The 16,763-nt window shown below is 38.0% G+C and overlaps 1 protein-coding gene across 1 annotated transcript; it reads right to left on the bottom strand.

The window, feature by feature from the left end:
- Positions 1 to 445: 445 nt before the first annotated feature.
- On the bottom strand, positions 446 to 12,344 carry LOC139742933 (sulfotransferase 4A1-like). Its single transcript, XM_071653441.1, has 6 exons — positions 12,167 to 12,344; positions 6,107 to 6,321; positions 3,314 to 3,440; positions 2,561 to 2,655; positions 1,411 to 1,525; positions 446 to 642 (listed from the first exon to the last, which is right to left on the bottom strand). Exons 1-6 carry the CDS (start codon positions 12,342 to 12,344, stop codon positions 527 to 529), a joined length of 846 nt encoding a protein of 281 aa, XP_071509542.1. The 3' UTR covers positions 446 to 526.
- Positions 12,345 to 16,763: the final 4,419 nt, after the last annotated feature.

The raw sequence follows: 16,763 nt of genomic DNA, 5'->3' as shown, positions 1-16,763 counted from the left end.
CAGACTGCTTCAAGATTTGACACATTTCGCAGAAGTTATTGATGATGGGGAAACAAAATACAGAGTACTGGTACATCAATATTTGTATTCCACTTTCACCAAGTATGAAACTTTCCAAAGATCTTCTTAAATGGAAATGATCGATGAAAAGTTGGCGTTTCATCGTCCTCATTGTTTCTGCACTGAGGTCAGCATACGGCCAACATGTTATTTCTGTAAGAAATTATTCTTCACACAATGGACTACTGTACATGCTGGCATGCATAAATATGTGATACACCTTTCACCAGCCACAAATGTAGGTTTACGACAATATGTCACTATTTCAACACCACAAACCTATAGTCAATTCTAAACAGCAGTTTCACATTGCCCTACACTGCAAATAGCTTAGACACCTGACTACTGGCGGTGTGGTTGGTTTATTAAAATGGCAACACATATCTCTTTAACTGTTTCAGCCTCAATGTTCCACAGTTGTTTTGATCCACAAATGAAGAAGAGAAAAGCAAATGCCATGTCCCAATCAGATGGTATAGTCAAACATCAAATCAGCATCTTTGAACTTGTCTGGTAGGATTTTGTTCATCTTTTCATTCATGTGAACCGTGAAGTAGTACTTCCAGAAGCCCACCCGATCCTCTGTAGGTGGCAAAAAAAAAAAAGGGGTAGGGGTGATGTGGGAAGAAAAGGATGAAAAACACAAAGAGAGGTGCAAGAAATAATTTCCATGAAACAACAAAATACAGATAAGAGAAATAAACTCTCTAAGAGGAAAGATAACCAAATGAATATATTCACCAAATTTTACTACCAAAAAGAAACAAAGTACATCAATGCATTCTTTTTTTTTTTTGCAGAAAAATTAATGTAAACTTGTCTTCCTTGTACCTTCTGCATTCTTGTAAAAGGGCTTTAATGTTTCTAAATGCCACTGGATAAACATTCTCATGAATTATGCAAATCTGGCCAATTGTAACAAGAATATTGACTTACCTAATTGTATGGAATAGAATGTCTTCAATTTAATACAATGCAAATAGAATTTTTCTCACATATTTAGGCACAAACTGAACTTTGGCTGAGGACTCTCAATTACATATTGCTCTTATTAATAGCACACCTAAAACAACTCTGAAGAAAAAATTTCTCAGGAGAGAAGTTAAAATCGATGAATTTTTGTGTCAAAACTGAAAGGGAGAGTGCTCAACACCTACGTCATATAGACTTTAGCTAAACTCGCCTTATTCTCTGAGCTTTTACAGTTCAATTTTGTGTGTGTCTGAATGTTCACTGTTTTACCTGGCACTCTAATTTTGCTGTTTTTTCATTCAAGGCAACATAACACCAGGATAGAATATCCCTTTTAATCTTAACTCGCTATTTGCCAATGTTTCCCATCCCACAGACCTTTGCGATTATAGAGAGGCTCATCATCCCAGTAGTTGTTGATACCACGAATCACTCTCGCTGACAGGGGCTTGTCAAGGAAGTTGGTTACCTGGTGGACAGCTGCAGGGAAATCCTATCAAAGGAGCAGACATGGAACAGGGTCTTTTAGTCACATTATCTCTGCTTTTGCCTCAGGATAATACAAACATACATACAGCACACACACATACACACACACACACATGCAAACACACACTTGCACTCACAATCGCAATTAGTGTGCAAGGGTCAGAAGCAACTGTTTTGCATTTATTAAAAGGAGATTAATAGAAAATATGTGTGCCTGTCTGTATGTGTGCGAGTCTCTCTCTCACTTTTCCTTTCTCTTTCTTTAGATCTCATTCTCTTATATACCAGCAGGCAGATACCTCACCATGTACTACATGGTTTCTTACTATTAATACTGCAATGGGCGATCTGATTTATAAGGGGTACAGCAGTCTGTCTGCATGTATGTGTGTGTCTCTCTATCTGTCTGCTGGCACACACATACACACACACACACACACATACAAACACGCATATTTATAATGCGTGTCATATTTGACTGAATATACCACTGAAAGTGACAAGGAAAACTTGCCTTTGAGATACTATGTATTGTTCCTTCTAGTACAAAGTATACATTGCGCCCACCTTATACCCTGCCATTTGAGTCAAAGCAGTATGACAGCATTTCTCTCATAATTCCTAACAAATTCATGAATTTACAGATAAAGATATTTGTACACAGTAATAATGGTACACACATTTACTACGAAAGGTACATGAATCTATGGAACATGGTAAGTTGTAAATTTCTTTGTACTTATGTATTGCTATTTCCTATATGCACAAGAACTTTGTATACCATGGTAGTACAGAGAAACTATGAATGTGATTATGAATCATAGTCGGGGTAAACTTATTATTTTTTTAAAGTTACAACTGTATTTTCCACAATCAAGATGAGGAAGAACTGTACAAGCAATGAAGAAATCGCATGACTCGGTTACAACAAAGGCATCCTAGCAGAAAGAACATACAATCATACGGTTACTATGGACTGTATTTCTTGAATCATTCTCAAAATCATTAATTCTCTCCGAGATCAGTCTCAAATCATTACCTTCTTCACATCTTCGTACTTGAGGAAGAGAACATTCTTGTGATGCCGTTGCTGCCAGAATGTCAGAACATGGTCAAAGTAGGAACCGTACCCCACTGTAGTGAAGAATGAGCAGGAAGAAGTCTCTAACAACACCCTATGGGCATAAAATTGAGCATTAAACGCCATGAAATAACTACTGACAATGTTCCATATTCATGTACTAAGGAGTACGAAGGGATGTCTTCGGAGGGTGCATTGTTATAAAAACCTCACCACTGGAGATTTTCAATTTGTCTCTGCCTCTCTCTATTTAATCTTAAAGCTAGCTGAAAGCACCTTACTGATTAAGGTAACAGGGTTTGGCAATCTTAGGAATATAAGGAGCAAGATTTGTAAGAAATTTTGCTAAGAAGAATGCAGCATAACTGCAAGTGAATAGCAACAGAACTCCCTACTGTTTGTGATGGGCTGTCAATTCATCCTGTTCCAAGACACACTACACATGAAAGGCCTTTCCCTATCTCTAGTCATGTGCTTTGTACCAGGCACCCTGTAACTACAATGTACAACTGGGTCAAATGATTGTAAACTATCGATAAAGACCTAAAAATGCTGAGAGTTTGTTCCTCCCATAAATATCCTGAATGAGAAGGTCAACATTGACCTTTTTGATTAGTTTGTGGTGAGTTGGAATTTGTTATTACATGGAGAGGCACAATAATACCATCCTGGCCGGAGATCACCAGTAAATCTTCACATACTTGTACTCACACTTGTTATTGATGAACCTATAGAAGAATTGGTTGAAGGTTCCCTTGTAGTGAACCATGCGGACTGTTCGATGGAAGTCATAAAAGGAGCACATGACATCCTTGGGGTTCCTGGCCACATAGATGATCTGTGTAAGAAGTTGACATGGGCAATCCCACAATAACTATTCCCTTTTCCACTTTTGATATTTGAGCTTTGATGATAAAAGTAATTCAGATTTGCCTCCTTATGTTAATATATTTTCTTGAAAAGAATAAGTGTGAGAGATAGTATAGATAACATTGAGTTCATTCAATGGGCGGATTTTTTGTTATATCACATTAAACGTCAATTTAGACAGTAAAACAGGCATAGAAAACGGGACATTTTAAGTATCAGAAATCTAAACAGTAATCTAAAAAAAATTAGCAATGAAACTGAATCCAGAACAGTTCCATTGTACAATCTACATCAGATTTGAAATAAGAAATGTCTCTACCTTTCAGATTTACTTCATTTATTAAATGAAAATGGATTTCAGTTATAGCCTGTATGATATAGGCATGTCTGTCCATCCCGTTACATACCTTCACCTGTTAATTTCTTTTGTTCCCAGTGGGCAGAAAGAGAGTTTTGGTGATTAAGTAGTTTCATTACGGGATAAGTTGAAATGTTTTAACCAAAACTAGCTTAGCTTGAAAGCAAATTTAATGCAATTGGCAATCAAACTTAAGTGTTGCTTTGTCTGTCCACTTTTTGAAGGTATGTAACAGATTTTAAGGACACTCATTTTTTGAAAAATAAGCCATATCAGTGCAGTTGCTTGGATTCATAAGACATGCCAGGCCAGCATCTACATAATCAGTATACTTCCACTCCCTAGGGAAGTCCCACAAGTTTCTGCCGTGACTTGACAGTAGCCAAAAACTTGTCTGTCCACTTTGTTACATACCTTCACCCATGTTTGTACCTTCATTGAATATAAAATTTAATAAAAAATACAGAAAGATGAGTCATCAAGGTTTATGGCCTCAGAAAGACATCATATACTAACAATGTCTGAAATCACTTTCCTTTGTGGATCATTCAAAAATATGTGTGAATTAATTTTTTCGTGTGTGGACAGACAACCTGTACAGTAAACGCATGTGTCTGTCCATGTTCGTACCTTCCTTGACAGATGATGGTGACATCTTTCTAGTAATAGAATTAAACATGATCTGGATACTTTTATTTCATGTCATACACTATTTTTATTAGCAGATTAGAGAGCTCAGATGGTTTTAATAAGAAATTTTGGATGATTCCACATGTGAAGGTACGAACATGGACAGACGAAGGTATGAACATGGACAGACGTCTGTCCATGTTCGTACCTTCAAGATCAGATTCCCCTCATGATTATTATCCTTCAGGTGATATAATTTTACATGGTCAAAATAATTTCATTTCATGTAATAATTTTTTTCCATTAGCAGATCAGAGCATACAGATGTTTCTTGTTAGAAATTTTGAACCATTACACAAGTGAAGGTACGAACATGGACAGACGTCTGTCCATGTTTGTACCTTCAATGACACAAGCTCCCTGACCACATGGTTAACATTGTGTTGTAACTTTAAACAATTGTATTTCTATGAAGAGCATTTACTTTAAGTAATTCATACACAGTATAAAAAGTAACAAAAGTTGTTTTGAAAGGCCCTTGCTTTCCACATTGGCTTAATAGAGAATTTAAACTAAACATGTAAATAATGTTATGACTAATCAATGTTAACATTTCACAATATTTCATAAAATAATGTACATACCCCGGAAATATTCAACTTTGCTTTCATTGTGCATGGTACCTGAAAATATTAATTACAGCTTCTTTCAAATTCTGAATAAGATATACTGCTGAAGGGGACCAATGTCTGTCCATGTTACATACCTTCACTTTTGTGAACATGATGATCCAAGGTCCAGTAGAAAGAAAAGGTGGTCCTAACATATCTTTTCACATTTTGATTATGGCAGAACACATATTTCGCTACATGAAAATAATAAAATGGTATTTAATTAGCAAAACTTAATTTGCAGCCTGAATGTCCCGTTTATGTGCCCCACTTATTGTGAGATTGCCCACATATAATTCAAGCCATTTTCCTTCATAATACAAAACCCACTGAGGACGGACTGATTTTGATACAACAAGCATTTCCCATAGACCCCTGCCCGAGTATACTCGGGACTCGTCCTCATTGGATTAAAGCCTTGAGTCAATCCACTGGTGCTTTTCTTTTTTCAATAGGCCTGGGATGACCAATCACTACCTTGTTGCAAAATTCATTTCCGTGAAATGAATCCACACCAAATTGCCACTGCGACTAAATCACACCAGCCTTAGTGTTGCCAAACACAGAATCTGTTCAAACAATTTTCATTTTATACATTATGAAAGGGGTTTATTCTAACAGTGGGAAAGTAAGTGCTTTTAGAAATACCTCCATGCCTGCCAACCACAAGACGTAAAAAAAAAATTAACAAAAATAATAATAATACTAATGCATGGTAAAAAACATAACATATTTAAAGGCAAAAACAATGTCACTTTGAAAGAAACCAACAAACTGAACATATAAAGCATGCTTTGAAATCAAATTTCAAGAAAAACATATACTTTTTTTTTGACAAAACATGGTTCATGCAGTCATTTATCGAAAGACGACATATGAGTGACAACGAAAAGGGCCACGAACAGTCACTGAAAATAGAATTGCAACGACTGGAAAAAGGCTGCGCACGCACCATTAGTGCAGTGACTGACTGACCTTACACTCTTTGTCCTGGACCCCCTTTGGCAAGAGCTGGAAGGGCAGGTGAGACTTGATGTATCGAGGAGATGGAAGGTTCTTGATTGTCTCTAACCCAGGACTGGGACCTTCCAGGAAAGGGATGGCATCTTCCACCGTCTCCAGGCTGATGCTTGTCTCCTGGAGGTTGCCTCCCTGCAGGAGGAGGAAGATCAAGTCCTGCACCCAGACAGCTGGGAAAGATTGGTTGGAGGGTCGAGTAAGGGATGCAGGAAAGAAATAAACAAAGAGTAACAAATTGATGTGCATCAAATAAATCCATATTTGCAGGTTACAATTACACCATGTTTTGCTTGTGCATAGTGACATTACTTTTAGCACTTGCTGACTGTACTTGTGGCACTTTAACCAATTTCTCATTTAATTTTTGTCCTATGTAGTTCTTCCACTATCATGCATAAAGTTAATAATGGGGGCAAGTCTAAGTGGATTTATCCTCACAAGTGTAGTTAATTTAGCAACTGATTTCTACAAGTAAAGCAAAATTTGTTTGACATGGGGAAAGCACAGAAATAAGAAATCTCCTCTCTTGAAAAAAAACCCCACCAATCTTTTAAATCTAAAGAACAACCAAGTACTCAGCCCACACCATACCTCCAGCTTAAACCAATAAGAGATTATTGCAAGTATAAGCAAATTTCTCATTATGTTAGCAGAAGAATCCCCTATTGTTAGAAAAACTCATTTTTTAATGCTTTTCCCATGCATAACTTCTCATGTAAAGATGGGCTACAATTTATAATTCATGTTGATGTATACTTTGCATTATCAATGTACCACAGAGAACATAAGGGAGAAAAATGCTAGTTTTGCCAGAATTTATAACTATTTCTGTGCATATCAAATATTTCATCCTGGCTTACTGTGGAGATAAATTCTGATCATTCCAATACAAAGAAAAGGCTTGAATATCATATCAATAAAGAAGCCATTACAACAGATATTGTGCTACTAGTGTAGTGAAAGGGAATTTCTTTGCTGCCACAACAGCTTAGGTCAAGTAAAAAAACAGAAAGTAGTTTCTCGTACAGATTTTCGGAGAGCGATGATGCGGGAGGTCCTCACTAATCTACTACTGTATATGCCATATATTTCGCGAGTCTAAATTTTCACGAATCGGGAATACCCGACAATTTCGCAAGTGGTTAAATTTGCGATCGTTGAGTCCTGTAGTGAACTGAGAAGTGTACACGCGTACGTCACATTCACATGGGGATCAGAGTCAATATTTTCGTGTCTCTTTAATTTCACAAATAGCACCCGACTTGGGGAAATTTGCGAAAATAAAAACCTCGCCAAATATTTGGCATATACAGTATCTGATATCTTACTATTTTTCATCTAAAGCCACAGCATACAGAACATGGGCAATTGCAACTTCGTATAAGGCGCTAGCATAGTTTTGCACTGCTTCATAGGTCTATAATAATGTTTAAACATGCACGAACTAAAACCTAAACATTTCACAACCTAAAACACTTCCATCCAAACCTCCAAACTCAGGATAAAATTCATTATTACCCCTATCAGGCATCTGAGCTGTGGTTCTTTTAAAATTGTATTCCCCTCGTCTTATGCGCGCACCAGCGTGAGCAGGGAGAAGAGGAGCAAATTTTCCATATTCCCCGCTTTTGGCAAACCCCTATGAGATTTGAGTGTTAAAAACAAGGGGAATATAGCATCCGGGCACTTGAGCTCCCTGTGAGGAAAATTTGCTGTTGATGACAGTTTCTCGCGGAGCAGTTTCGCGACGAAGGGCAAACTCCCATAGGTTAACACGTAAAACTAAACGACAATTGCTGTTACTAGTACTGTGCGAGCCTTGCTTTTTCTACCCATGCCGCAGACCCGGGTTTCGCGACAGAGGCAAATTCCCATAGGTTAACACGTAAAAATAGGGGACAATCCCTGCGCCTGTGTGAGTTAGCTGTTATACGCACGCCGCATACCTGAGCTGTATATAAGGATGCAGCACGCAGTGTGGATAGAGCTAGAGCTGGCGCTGAGTGAAAAGTTGTTAAAATCTACATTATAATGATTTATTTTGCTGCTCAAGATGCCTGAAATGGGTAATAATAAGGATATGGGCTGTCTACTTTCGGGGGATACGACATTAATTGCCCTCACTAGAATTGTATTGCCCTCATCTTCGACTCGGGCAATGCAATTCTAATTCAGGCAATAAATGTCGTATCCCCCTCAAGGCCTGTTCCTTATTATATTAATATATATTGTTAATTTTTATGCTTTCTACATGATTCAGACTGATATTTACAGTGCTGCCGTGTGTATGTACTTATCGTACCAACTGCCGGAATACTGTGTATGTGTAGATATCGTATCACAACCAACTACTGACTGCTTGAGTACAGCGCAGAGCTTCAATTTAAAGGTGCATAGTCCCGGTAGTGTAGAGGGCGCTGTTGATGATACTGCCGATCACCGTTAGCAATGATACGAAGATTACCGAAGTTGAGCTGTCATCAAGAGTAAAGTGCGTAGGTGTTGCTAAGTAACGTTGCCTTCGTTGTCTTCTCTGCGCATCGCGCAGTCTGTAGTAATGCCAGGGTGCGTGCATATGTGCTTGTTATTATGACATCACAAAAGAAGTTTGCTAAAGCCGTCATCCCACTCAGCCGAATCATGAGCTTAACTGTGATCCGATCACTGACTACAGTGAATTGGACTTCTTCGGACTCGGGGAAGTGGGCCACAGTGTAAGTGCTAAAGAGGAGTCGATAGCGTAGGTCTCTATAGGAAACTTGCGCCGTGTGCCCGCGTATGCATTTGACTAAAACACCGGGACCATGCACCTTTAAGCTACCGAGTTATTCCAAAATGTATAACAGTGTCTTAAAATATCTTTTAACGGACTTTGGAGACTCATAGCCATTGTGTGTTTAGGTTGTAAAAAATTCAGGTGAGTTTGTACTTGTTTGAAAATCATTCACAGTGGGAAATGGCACTAGCATCCCAGCGCGATAGAAGTGCATGAGCACTGATGGCACTGGTGCTTAGTAATAAACCTCTGCAACAAAGCCAGGATCATGACGCACACACAAGTATGAGTGTGTGCAGAGACTTGTCCATTCCTGACTTGCATTCTGATGATCTCAACAGCATGCCTTTCAAGCCCACAGCATCACATAGGGGCTAGTTTGTAGGATTCTTGGTTGGCTGGCAGTATGACAGCTACAGAGAGGGAATAGATCTACTCACTATGAGAGATTCTAATGCAATGCGTGCATGACATCATGATTGGTAGGTGAATTCTTGTAAATCTCATGTTTTTTTGGCCACTCCAAAATGGTAGATATCAAAAAGTCAATGTGGCGACTCAAAAACAGATGTGAACAGGAATGTAATGCACAAGTTTGTTATATTATTGAAACCGTTTTGAGAAACAGTAAAAAGTAAACAAATGGAGGCGGCACCAAAAATCAGGGGCCCCGTTTCATAAAACTTGTTATGAAATGGGTTCAAGAATGTAGCCAATTGGAAGCGCTGAAATGAGTCACGTGTGCTTGTATTAATTTCTCACTAACATATGCACGGCCGACGTCACAATGTTTGCACTAGCAGTGCGCACTCAATCAGTTGTTACAAGTGCATCGCACGCTACTATACGCGCTGTCAATCCTGTAAACAACTTCTAGTTCGGGCTGCCGGCCGGCCTTTCTTGTATGCATAACATGTGTGGCGTACGTATACTCTTATACGTACAGTACTTGTGCGAGATTTCTGAGTGCGACATGCGTAAATGTTTGGGACGAACATCTTCGGACATCTTGATCCACAAAGGTACGTGAAAAATGCTGTTAGTTTTCGACCCATTTTATAAAACAAATGATGCACAGGATTATTTCGTGGCGTTAGTGGAGATGCAGCTCACTCTTGGGTATAATGGTAGTGCATGTTTCACAATTGTAAATACCCTCAAATGCGCTACATCTCCACTAACGCACTCTATCCTGTCCATCATTTGTATATTATCAGTAACAACTGCCACATTTCTATGACAAATTTTCTCTCAGCCAATCAGATGCAAGGATTTCAGTAGCTTGTCACATCTATGACAACTTGCCACTGATGACAAGTTTTATGAAATGGGCCCCAGGTGTGGCTCTGTGCATGAGGACCAGAAGTAGGCCCACTACTTTCCTTATTTTAATATTTACTTGCACTTGACTTTAGATTCAAGGCACAGGATGCATTCTCTGTCCATATGCTTAACTTAAAGATCAAGATCTGATTTAAACAAGTACAATGCCAGTCATCAGATTTTACACTTTCTGCTTTCAGCATGGCTTTTTTTGTGTGTGTGTGTGTCTGTGTGTGTGTGTGTGTATGTGTGTGTATGTGTTTTGTGAACATACATAACTGTTAAACCGTTTATCATACTCACGAGTCAGCACTGCAACAGCTTGGAAATGTTTGGCATAGCCTCATTAAAAAAAAAAAAAAATGCCTTTCCCTCTTCTGAATCAATGTTAGCCCGACCAGACGCTGTGCTTCACAGCGACTGGGCTGTGTATAATTAAATCAATGCCAAAGTGAAGGATAACATAAACAATCATGCACAAACACACCTTGACCGAAAGATCGGTCTGTATCTGTCCGTCGGGGAATGTTCCGCGGAGACTGCGTCTGGCTTCACGGATCCCCTCCGTATACAGACCTAAGTCAATGATTGCGGCTCCTGCGTGGAGCAGTCGCGCACAGATCAAACGTTACGATAAACCAAATTTCAGACAGCTTTTTTACATTCAAACAAGTTTGACATGACATGACACATTATGCAGCAATATTTGGGATAAATTTTTCAATTGTCCAATCGAAATACTCACATAAACTCGGTTATAACGCAGACATTTTATCGATATCGCTAAATCGCCGTTCGCAAGCTGTAAGTCGGCATTTTGAATCTGTACGCCAATCACATGTGAGGTACGTGTTTTAGTAAAACAAACACGTAGAAACTACCTCGCATGTGATTGGCTAATAGATTCATAGTGTATGTTTCTGCAGTTTGAACGTGACGACGCGACAGGCTGTGTTTTACGTTGAAAATTCTACTAAAATTTTGGATTATTCATTAATCTGGTGAGTTTAATGTATTCTTAAAAAGTTAATTTCACTATACAAGCTTAAATTTGCCGACCTAGGGCCGTGAATTAGACGCAATCGAGAAGGGTGAGGTACCTCACCCAATTTTCCATAGAGACAGTGGTTAAGAACATCCACACAGCAATGGGTACTGCAACCTTCCGTCTGTCTACGAAGGACAGCGTTAAATGGCAAAATATAAAAAGAGTCCTCCGGACAGACGGATCTTTCTGTCTAAAACACACCATGACTAGCTAGAGTCTAACCCAGTTAGATAGTTAGACTACTGACTAGTAATACTACTATCTGTCATCTACTGAAGATGTGAACAGAGCTCTCAATGGAAGATGCCCCTCAAATCCTCTTTCTTAATCACGAGTACGGCATAATATATGTCATAAGGAATAATTTACTGGTAGTAGTAGAGTAGATAACTGTTACAGTCTAACGTTATTGTCAGAGGCAGAGCTATCTATGCCTCATATTATATAAGTTATAATCCAACCTTCACCTTAGTCCTTGACGATTTCTCTAGATGGAATGCCTACGCTACGGTAGGACATGATGTCATGGAAGAGTGGAACACGACTTTGCCACAAAGTCAAGGCTTTCCCATCCATGGCCACCCAGTTACCAACACGAAAGCGATTTCGCCCTTCGAACTCTGCTGAGAAGACAGCCATCTCAACTGATATGCACATCGACATGTTACACTTGCACCAGGTGAAAAGCTGGGCAGCAATATCGCTGCATATAACCCCATTCCGCATACGGGAGAGGACGGCACGGCGGCAGCCAGACGCTAATCATCCGCCTAACAATCAATCAATGCATGCGCAATACATTACGGGTACTACCGTCTCGCGGACTGAAGGCGTTGACAGTGCAACAGATTTCATAGTTAAGGTTTACCTGCACGAGGATATGTCAAAATCCAAACGTCGTCCGACCTCACTGGAAATTCTGCAATATCTTGGATTTTCCCTCTGCAAAACGGCGGCAAACGAACGCCATCGACAACATAATAGTGCATGAAATCCTCCTCTAGTTCGAGCTTGCTGGGCGACTCGGGAGAGGATGCCTGCGCCATGTTTATCGTTATGCATTAGTAGATGCACATCCAGCCGTTTTCGTTCGCATTGTGTCGATTTATTCATGAGCTAGAAATGAAAGATTTTGTACCCTTTGCAATGCGGATAAAGTTGGTGATGAATTTCATTACCTTTTCCATTGCAGCCTCTTTGATGAACAGTGAAAGAAATACTTGAAAAGATATTACGGGTCGATCCCAATTTAACCAAGTTATGTAGTTATTATAATGACACCACGTTTAGATTACTATTTTGTCCTTTTCTTAGGTACTAGGCCTATACATAAACCTTAATATACAGGCTTTAATACCTTCTTTACAATTAATTTGTAACTTGTTTTCTCACTCTCCCCTCTTTCTATTTCTCCTCCTCTCACTCTCGTCTCCATATTTCCTTCATTCTTGGTTCAATTATCCTATGAATATATTTCTGAATGTCTTTGCTTTTTTTCTCCTTTTTATTTATTTTTTTCTCAATGTCATTTGTAAGCACTTTGTCACCAGTTTTGTGTCCTCAGTCTTCCCTCTTCACCTTTATTTATTTTTTGAAGGATTCTTTATCATTGGGTAATATGGCCATTTTCAGCATTGTGTACAGCAGGCCACCTGTCTAGAGCGGCCAGCGGCCACAAATTTTGTTTCCCACGGTAGATTTTAACCTGTCTATAGCGGCCACAGACCCAATGGAGCCGTAGCCGAGCGGGAAATTCAGTGCGTTTTTCTGCTCTGTAGTCGTGCCAGTCATTCTTGGACAATGTGCAGTGATCGCCACTGCTGCAGTCATCACTCATTCAGTCACAATACTGCTCTAGTGTTAAAGGGTGAATACAGTTCTGGTTGAGGTGAGGATTTAGCTTTTCACGTTTTGCGGGATATTCAGAAACCACTCTACGAGAGGTCAAAGAGCATGCAATTCTAAGGGGTATCAAAAGTTTATTTGATGAAAATCGGTTTTGAAATGGCTGAGATATCCAAAACCAAGGTGAAACAAAGAGATCCTAATAAGAGGTGTGGCCTGTCGCCTTTTATCATTATCACTTTTTTGGATATCTCAGCCATTTGAAAACCAATTTTCATGAAATAAACATTGAATCCTTCTTAAAATTACAAACTCTTTCATATTTCATAAGAGGTTTCTCATTATCTCACTTAGGAATGTTCAAAACATGAATCCCCACCTCAACCAGTACTGTACAGTCCCTTTAAGCTTTCTTCACGACTGTATACATGCTACTGTGCAACAATTTCATACACACCGGCACTGTTCAATGCATGAAACACACGTGTGCATACGTGCACACATACATGTACATGTAAGTACTTATAGATGTATACAACGATGAAACATGTACATGTAGGCAATGCACACAAAGTTGGATAACCTGTCTATAGCAGGCACTGTCTATAATGGCCACTTATTTCGTCTCCCCTGGATGGCCGTTATAGACAGGTTTGACTGTAGTTAGTATATAATTTCATAGCAAATAGCCAGATCAAACTAACAATGATACCAATGTAATTCCTAATGCTAATTGTGTGTTTTGAAGGTCAAGGAATCTATTCATGCAGATGATATAAATGTAGTTCTATTATCAGGGTGGGAAAATCACTATATGGGCGGAAATGAGCTGTTTTGAGATCTGTGCATTCCAAGTGTTTTTCTAAATGTAATTGTATCAATTCTAGTGTTCTCAACATAGAGGTTGACAATGTTAAAAACTTTGATTTAGTTATGAAATTAGTATTTTAACACTTTTTAGGAAATAGAAACACAAATCAAAACAAGAAATTATTGACATCTATCCATGAGACACGCATGGTGATCAAATTATTCAATGCACACACAAACATATCATTTTGAGAAGAAATATCAACACCTCAGAAATCAATCCACACAATATTGAGCATCTCAAATTTCCAAGCTTACACTAAATGAATAACGGGTGTTTCTAGATAGCATACAAATTTCCCTAATTCTCTCATAGAGATCACGTATGTGTATGTGTCTGTATTGAGAGAAAGGGACATAAAATAGGACCATAATGTATGTGAGACTGTATATTATAACAATGAATTTGTTGCGCAGGGAGCCCAAAGTATTCCTTCACAGTAGTACTACGGTTGAAGGACAAGAAATGAATCTGTTCTGGTAGTGAATCCATGCACTGTAGATATGTCCTGCATGGTAAAAGTCAGTTGAATACCAACAGAAGATAAATACAGTCATTTTTTTTTCAGTCACTGATATGAGGAGAAAAGAAGTTATTTCACTGGCATGGCAGTTTTCCAATAGGATGTACCCCCCTCCCCCAAAAAAGTTTTTTTTTTTTTTCAAATTAAAGTATTTTCATTATTTCTCCTTTTCTTGTCCTTGAATTGCTCCTTTCAAATCATTTCCATCTGTTTCATTGCCTATTTACAGTTATCCCATCTCATTTATTATGTCATTTTAAAGTGTTGTACATACTTGTTTTAGAAAATGAAATGACAACTGAATTAATGTGCATAAACTACACTCACTAAATAGTATGTCTTGCTGCTAATATAACCTACTGAAAACCCTGCTTAAATGAAAAAATAGATTTGATAAACATGACTGCTGTTTTACAACATTTATTTGAGAACAAAAAATTGTAATTAAGTACAGAGGTTTCAACAAATGTCAAAGTATATGGAGCAGCAAAACATGATATATATTAACTTTCCAGTATATACAATTACATATGTGCATCTCACAAACTATGGTATTCATTTAAATGCAAAGCTTTCATCTGGCATGAATGTTACATCTGACCTACCACGAGCTTAACATTTGAGAACTTTCAGATAATGATGTAAGATATACTTGTATCTATTTCCAGTTGTAAATAGATGACAGCAGAACCTCCATACTGAATTTTGTTGCACTGCTCTCCCTCCCATCCCCCCCCCCCCCCACACACACATAATTCACATTGGTCTTTTTATTATTCATCTGAATATCATGCAATCTTCGAAAAGGATTCTCAAAATAGAAACCTACCAGCACTCACTGACGATGTCATTTCTTTGTTAAATTTTGGGTTAGTATGTATCATCACATGTGCGTTCCTATGGACTACTGACGAACTAAACGGTTTTACCACAAGGTATCTGGAAAATGCTTTGAACATTTATACACAGTAAAATTAGATTTGGCAAATGCTGCCGATCAATGCTGTTAAATGATATTCATACATCAAATAGTTTTATGAGGCAAGCTATATACTTATCAGGCATCTGCAGATAAAGTATGAAAATAGAAGAGCAGGCAAAATAGAGCTAATGAGTGTATCAGGTACCTTTTTAAAATTCATTACTCTAAAGAAGAAATGCAGATAACCACTTTGTGGTTGTCATAAGTGATGAGAACATCACAAATATGTTTAAAAAAAAAAACAACTTGTAGTGGCTACTTCATCACCATGTATTTGCAATGCTTGGCAGGTAATCTTCACACTCATAAAAAAACCAGCATAATATGCTATGTCTGTAATGCATGAAAACATAGATTTAAATCATTACTAAGTCAAAGCTGCACTGAAGTCTACAAATGGAAATCAAAATGATGCCAAGCTATATACAAATGTTTGTCTGCTTGTTCATTTTTCCTCTGGCTCATTACACATTCAGGATGAAATTTACTGAGCAACTGCCAAGAAGCTATCACTGCTGTGCTTCAAAACAAAGACAAACAAAAACCACTTTCAGTCAAATTTCTGCATAGCTCAAGACCAGTTTGTTCAACTTGATGAACATAACTTATTTGTCCATCCATATTCATTAAGATAAAATGACAAAAATTCATGTAAATATTAATCACATGTACTTGAATCAAAAGAAATCAAATATGCAAGGGTTTGCTTCCAAACCTAACTTTCACACAAATTTTTTTGGTCTGTCAATACCTCTCTTTTTCAAACATACAATTAGGTAACATCTAGCAATGAATAACATTAGATAACAGCCTTTGTCAAACAGTTCACTTTTGTTTTAAATAAAATATACGTGCTAATGAAATCATGCATATTAGAATATAACCTCAAGAATAAATGTGTAACTATTGAGTGACAATATCAATTAATATCTACAGAAAGTTCAGAAAAATTGATGGCTATTCCATAAAGCACTGCCTTTAAAGCTTGAATAAGTATATAAAATCAATGTGCCTATGTTGATTGATGTTTAAAATGCTTCATTAAACATAAAAGATAAGATGCAAATGATCAATGTGTGAGAGCTTTTAAATTCTATGCTACAAAGAGCAATTTACATTTTCTTAAGGTCAATGCCCAAGTAAGGTATTTGAAAGAATTTTCAAACAGGAAAAAAAAAACCCAAACAAACATGGCATAAAGCACAGTTACGACACAACATGTGTCAGACCAACATGTTTCATGA

This window comes from Diadema antillarum, unplaced genomic scaffold (assembly GCF_040938485.1).
Source record: "Diadema antillarum isolate AM-2024a unplaced genomic scaffold, OU_Dant_1.0 seq00001037_RagTag, whole genome shotgun sequence".
Classification (NCBI taxonomy): domain Eukaryota; kingdom Metazoa; phylum Echinodermata; class Echinoidea; order Diadematoida; family Diadematidae; genus Diadema; species Diadema antillarum.
Note: the sequence above shows the minus strand (reverse complement) of the source record. Positions and strands in the feature narration are given on the sequence as shown.

What these genes read in the sequence shown, in the direction of transcription:
- LOC139742933 (XM_071653441.1), bottom strand. Translation starts at nt 12,344, where the DNA reads ATGGCGCAGGCATCCTCTCCCGAGTCGCCCAGCAAGCTCGAACTAGAG. An exon ending in TCCAGGACAAAGAGTGTAAG is followed by an intron (nt 3,441 to 6,106) that starts GTCAGTCAGTCA and finishes CTTCTTACACAG; the next exon opens with ATCATCTATGTGGCCAGGAA. An exon ending in AGTACGAAGATGTGAAGAAG is followed by an intron (nt 1,526 to 2,560) that starts GTAATGATTTGA and finishes CTCCTTTGATAG; the next exon opens with GATTTCCCTGCAGCTGTCCA.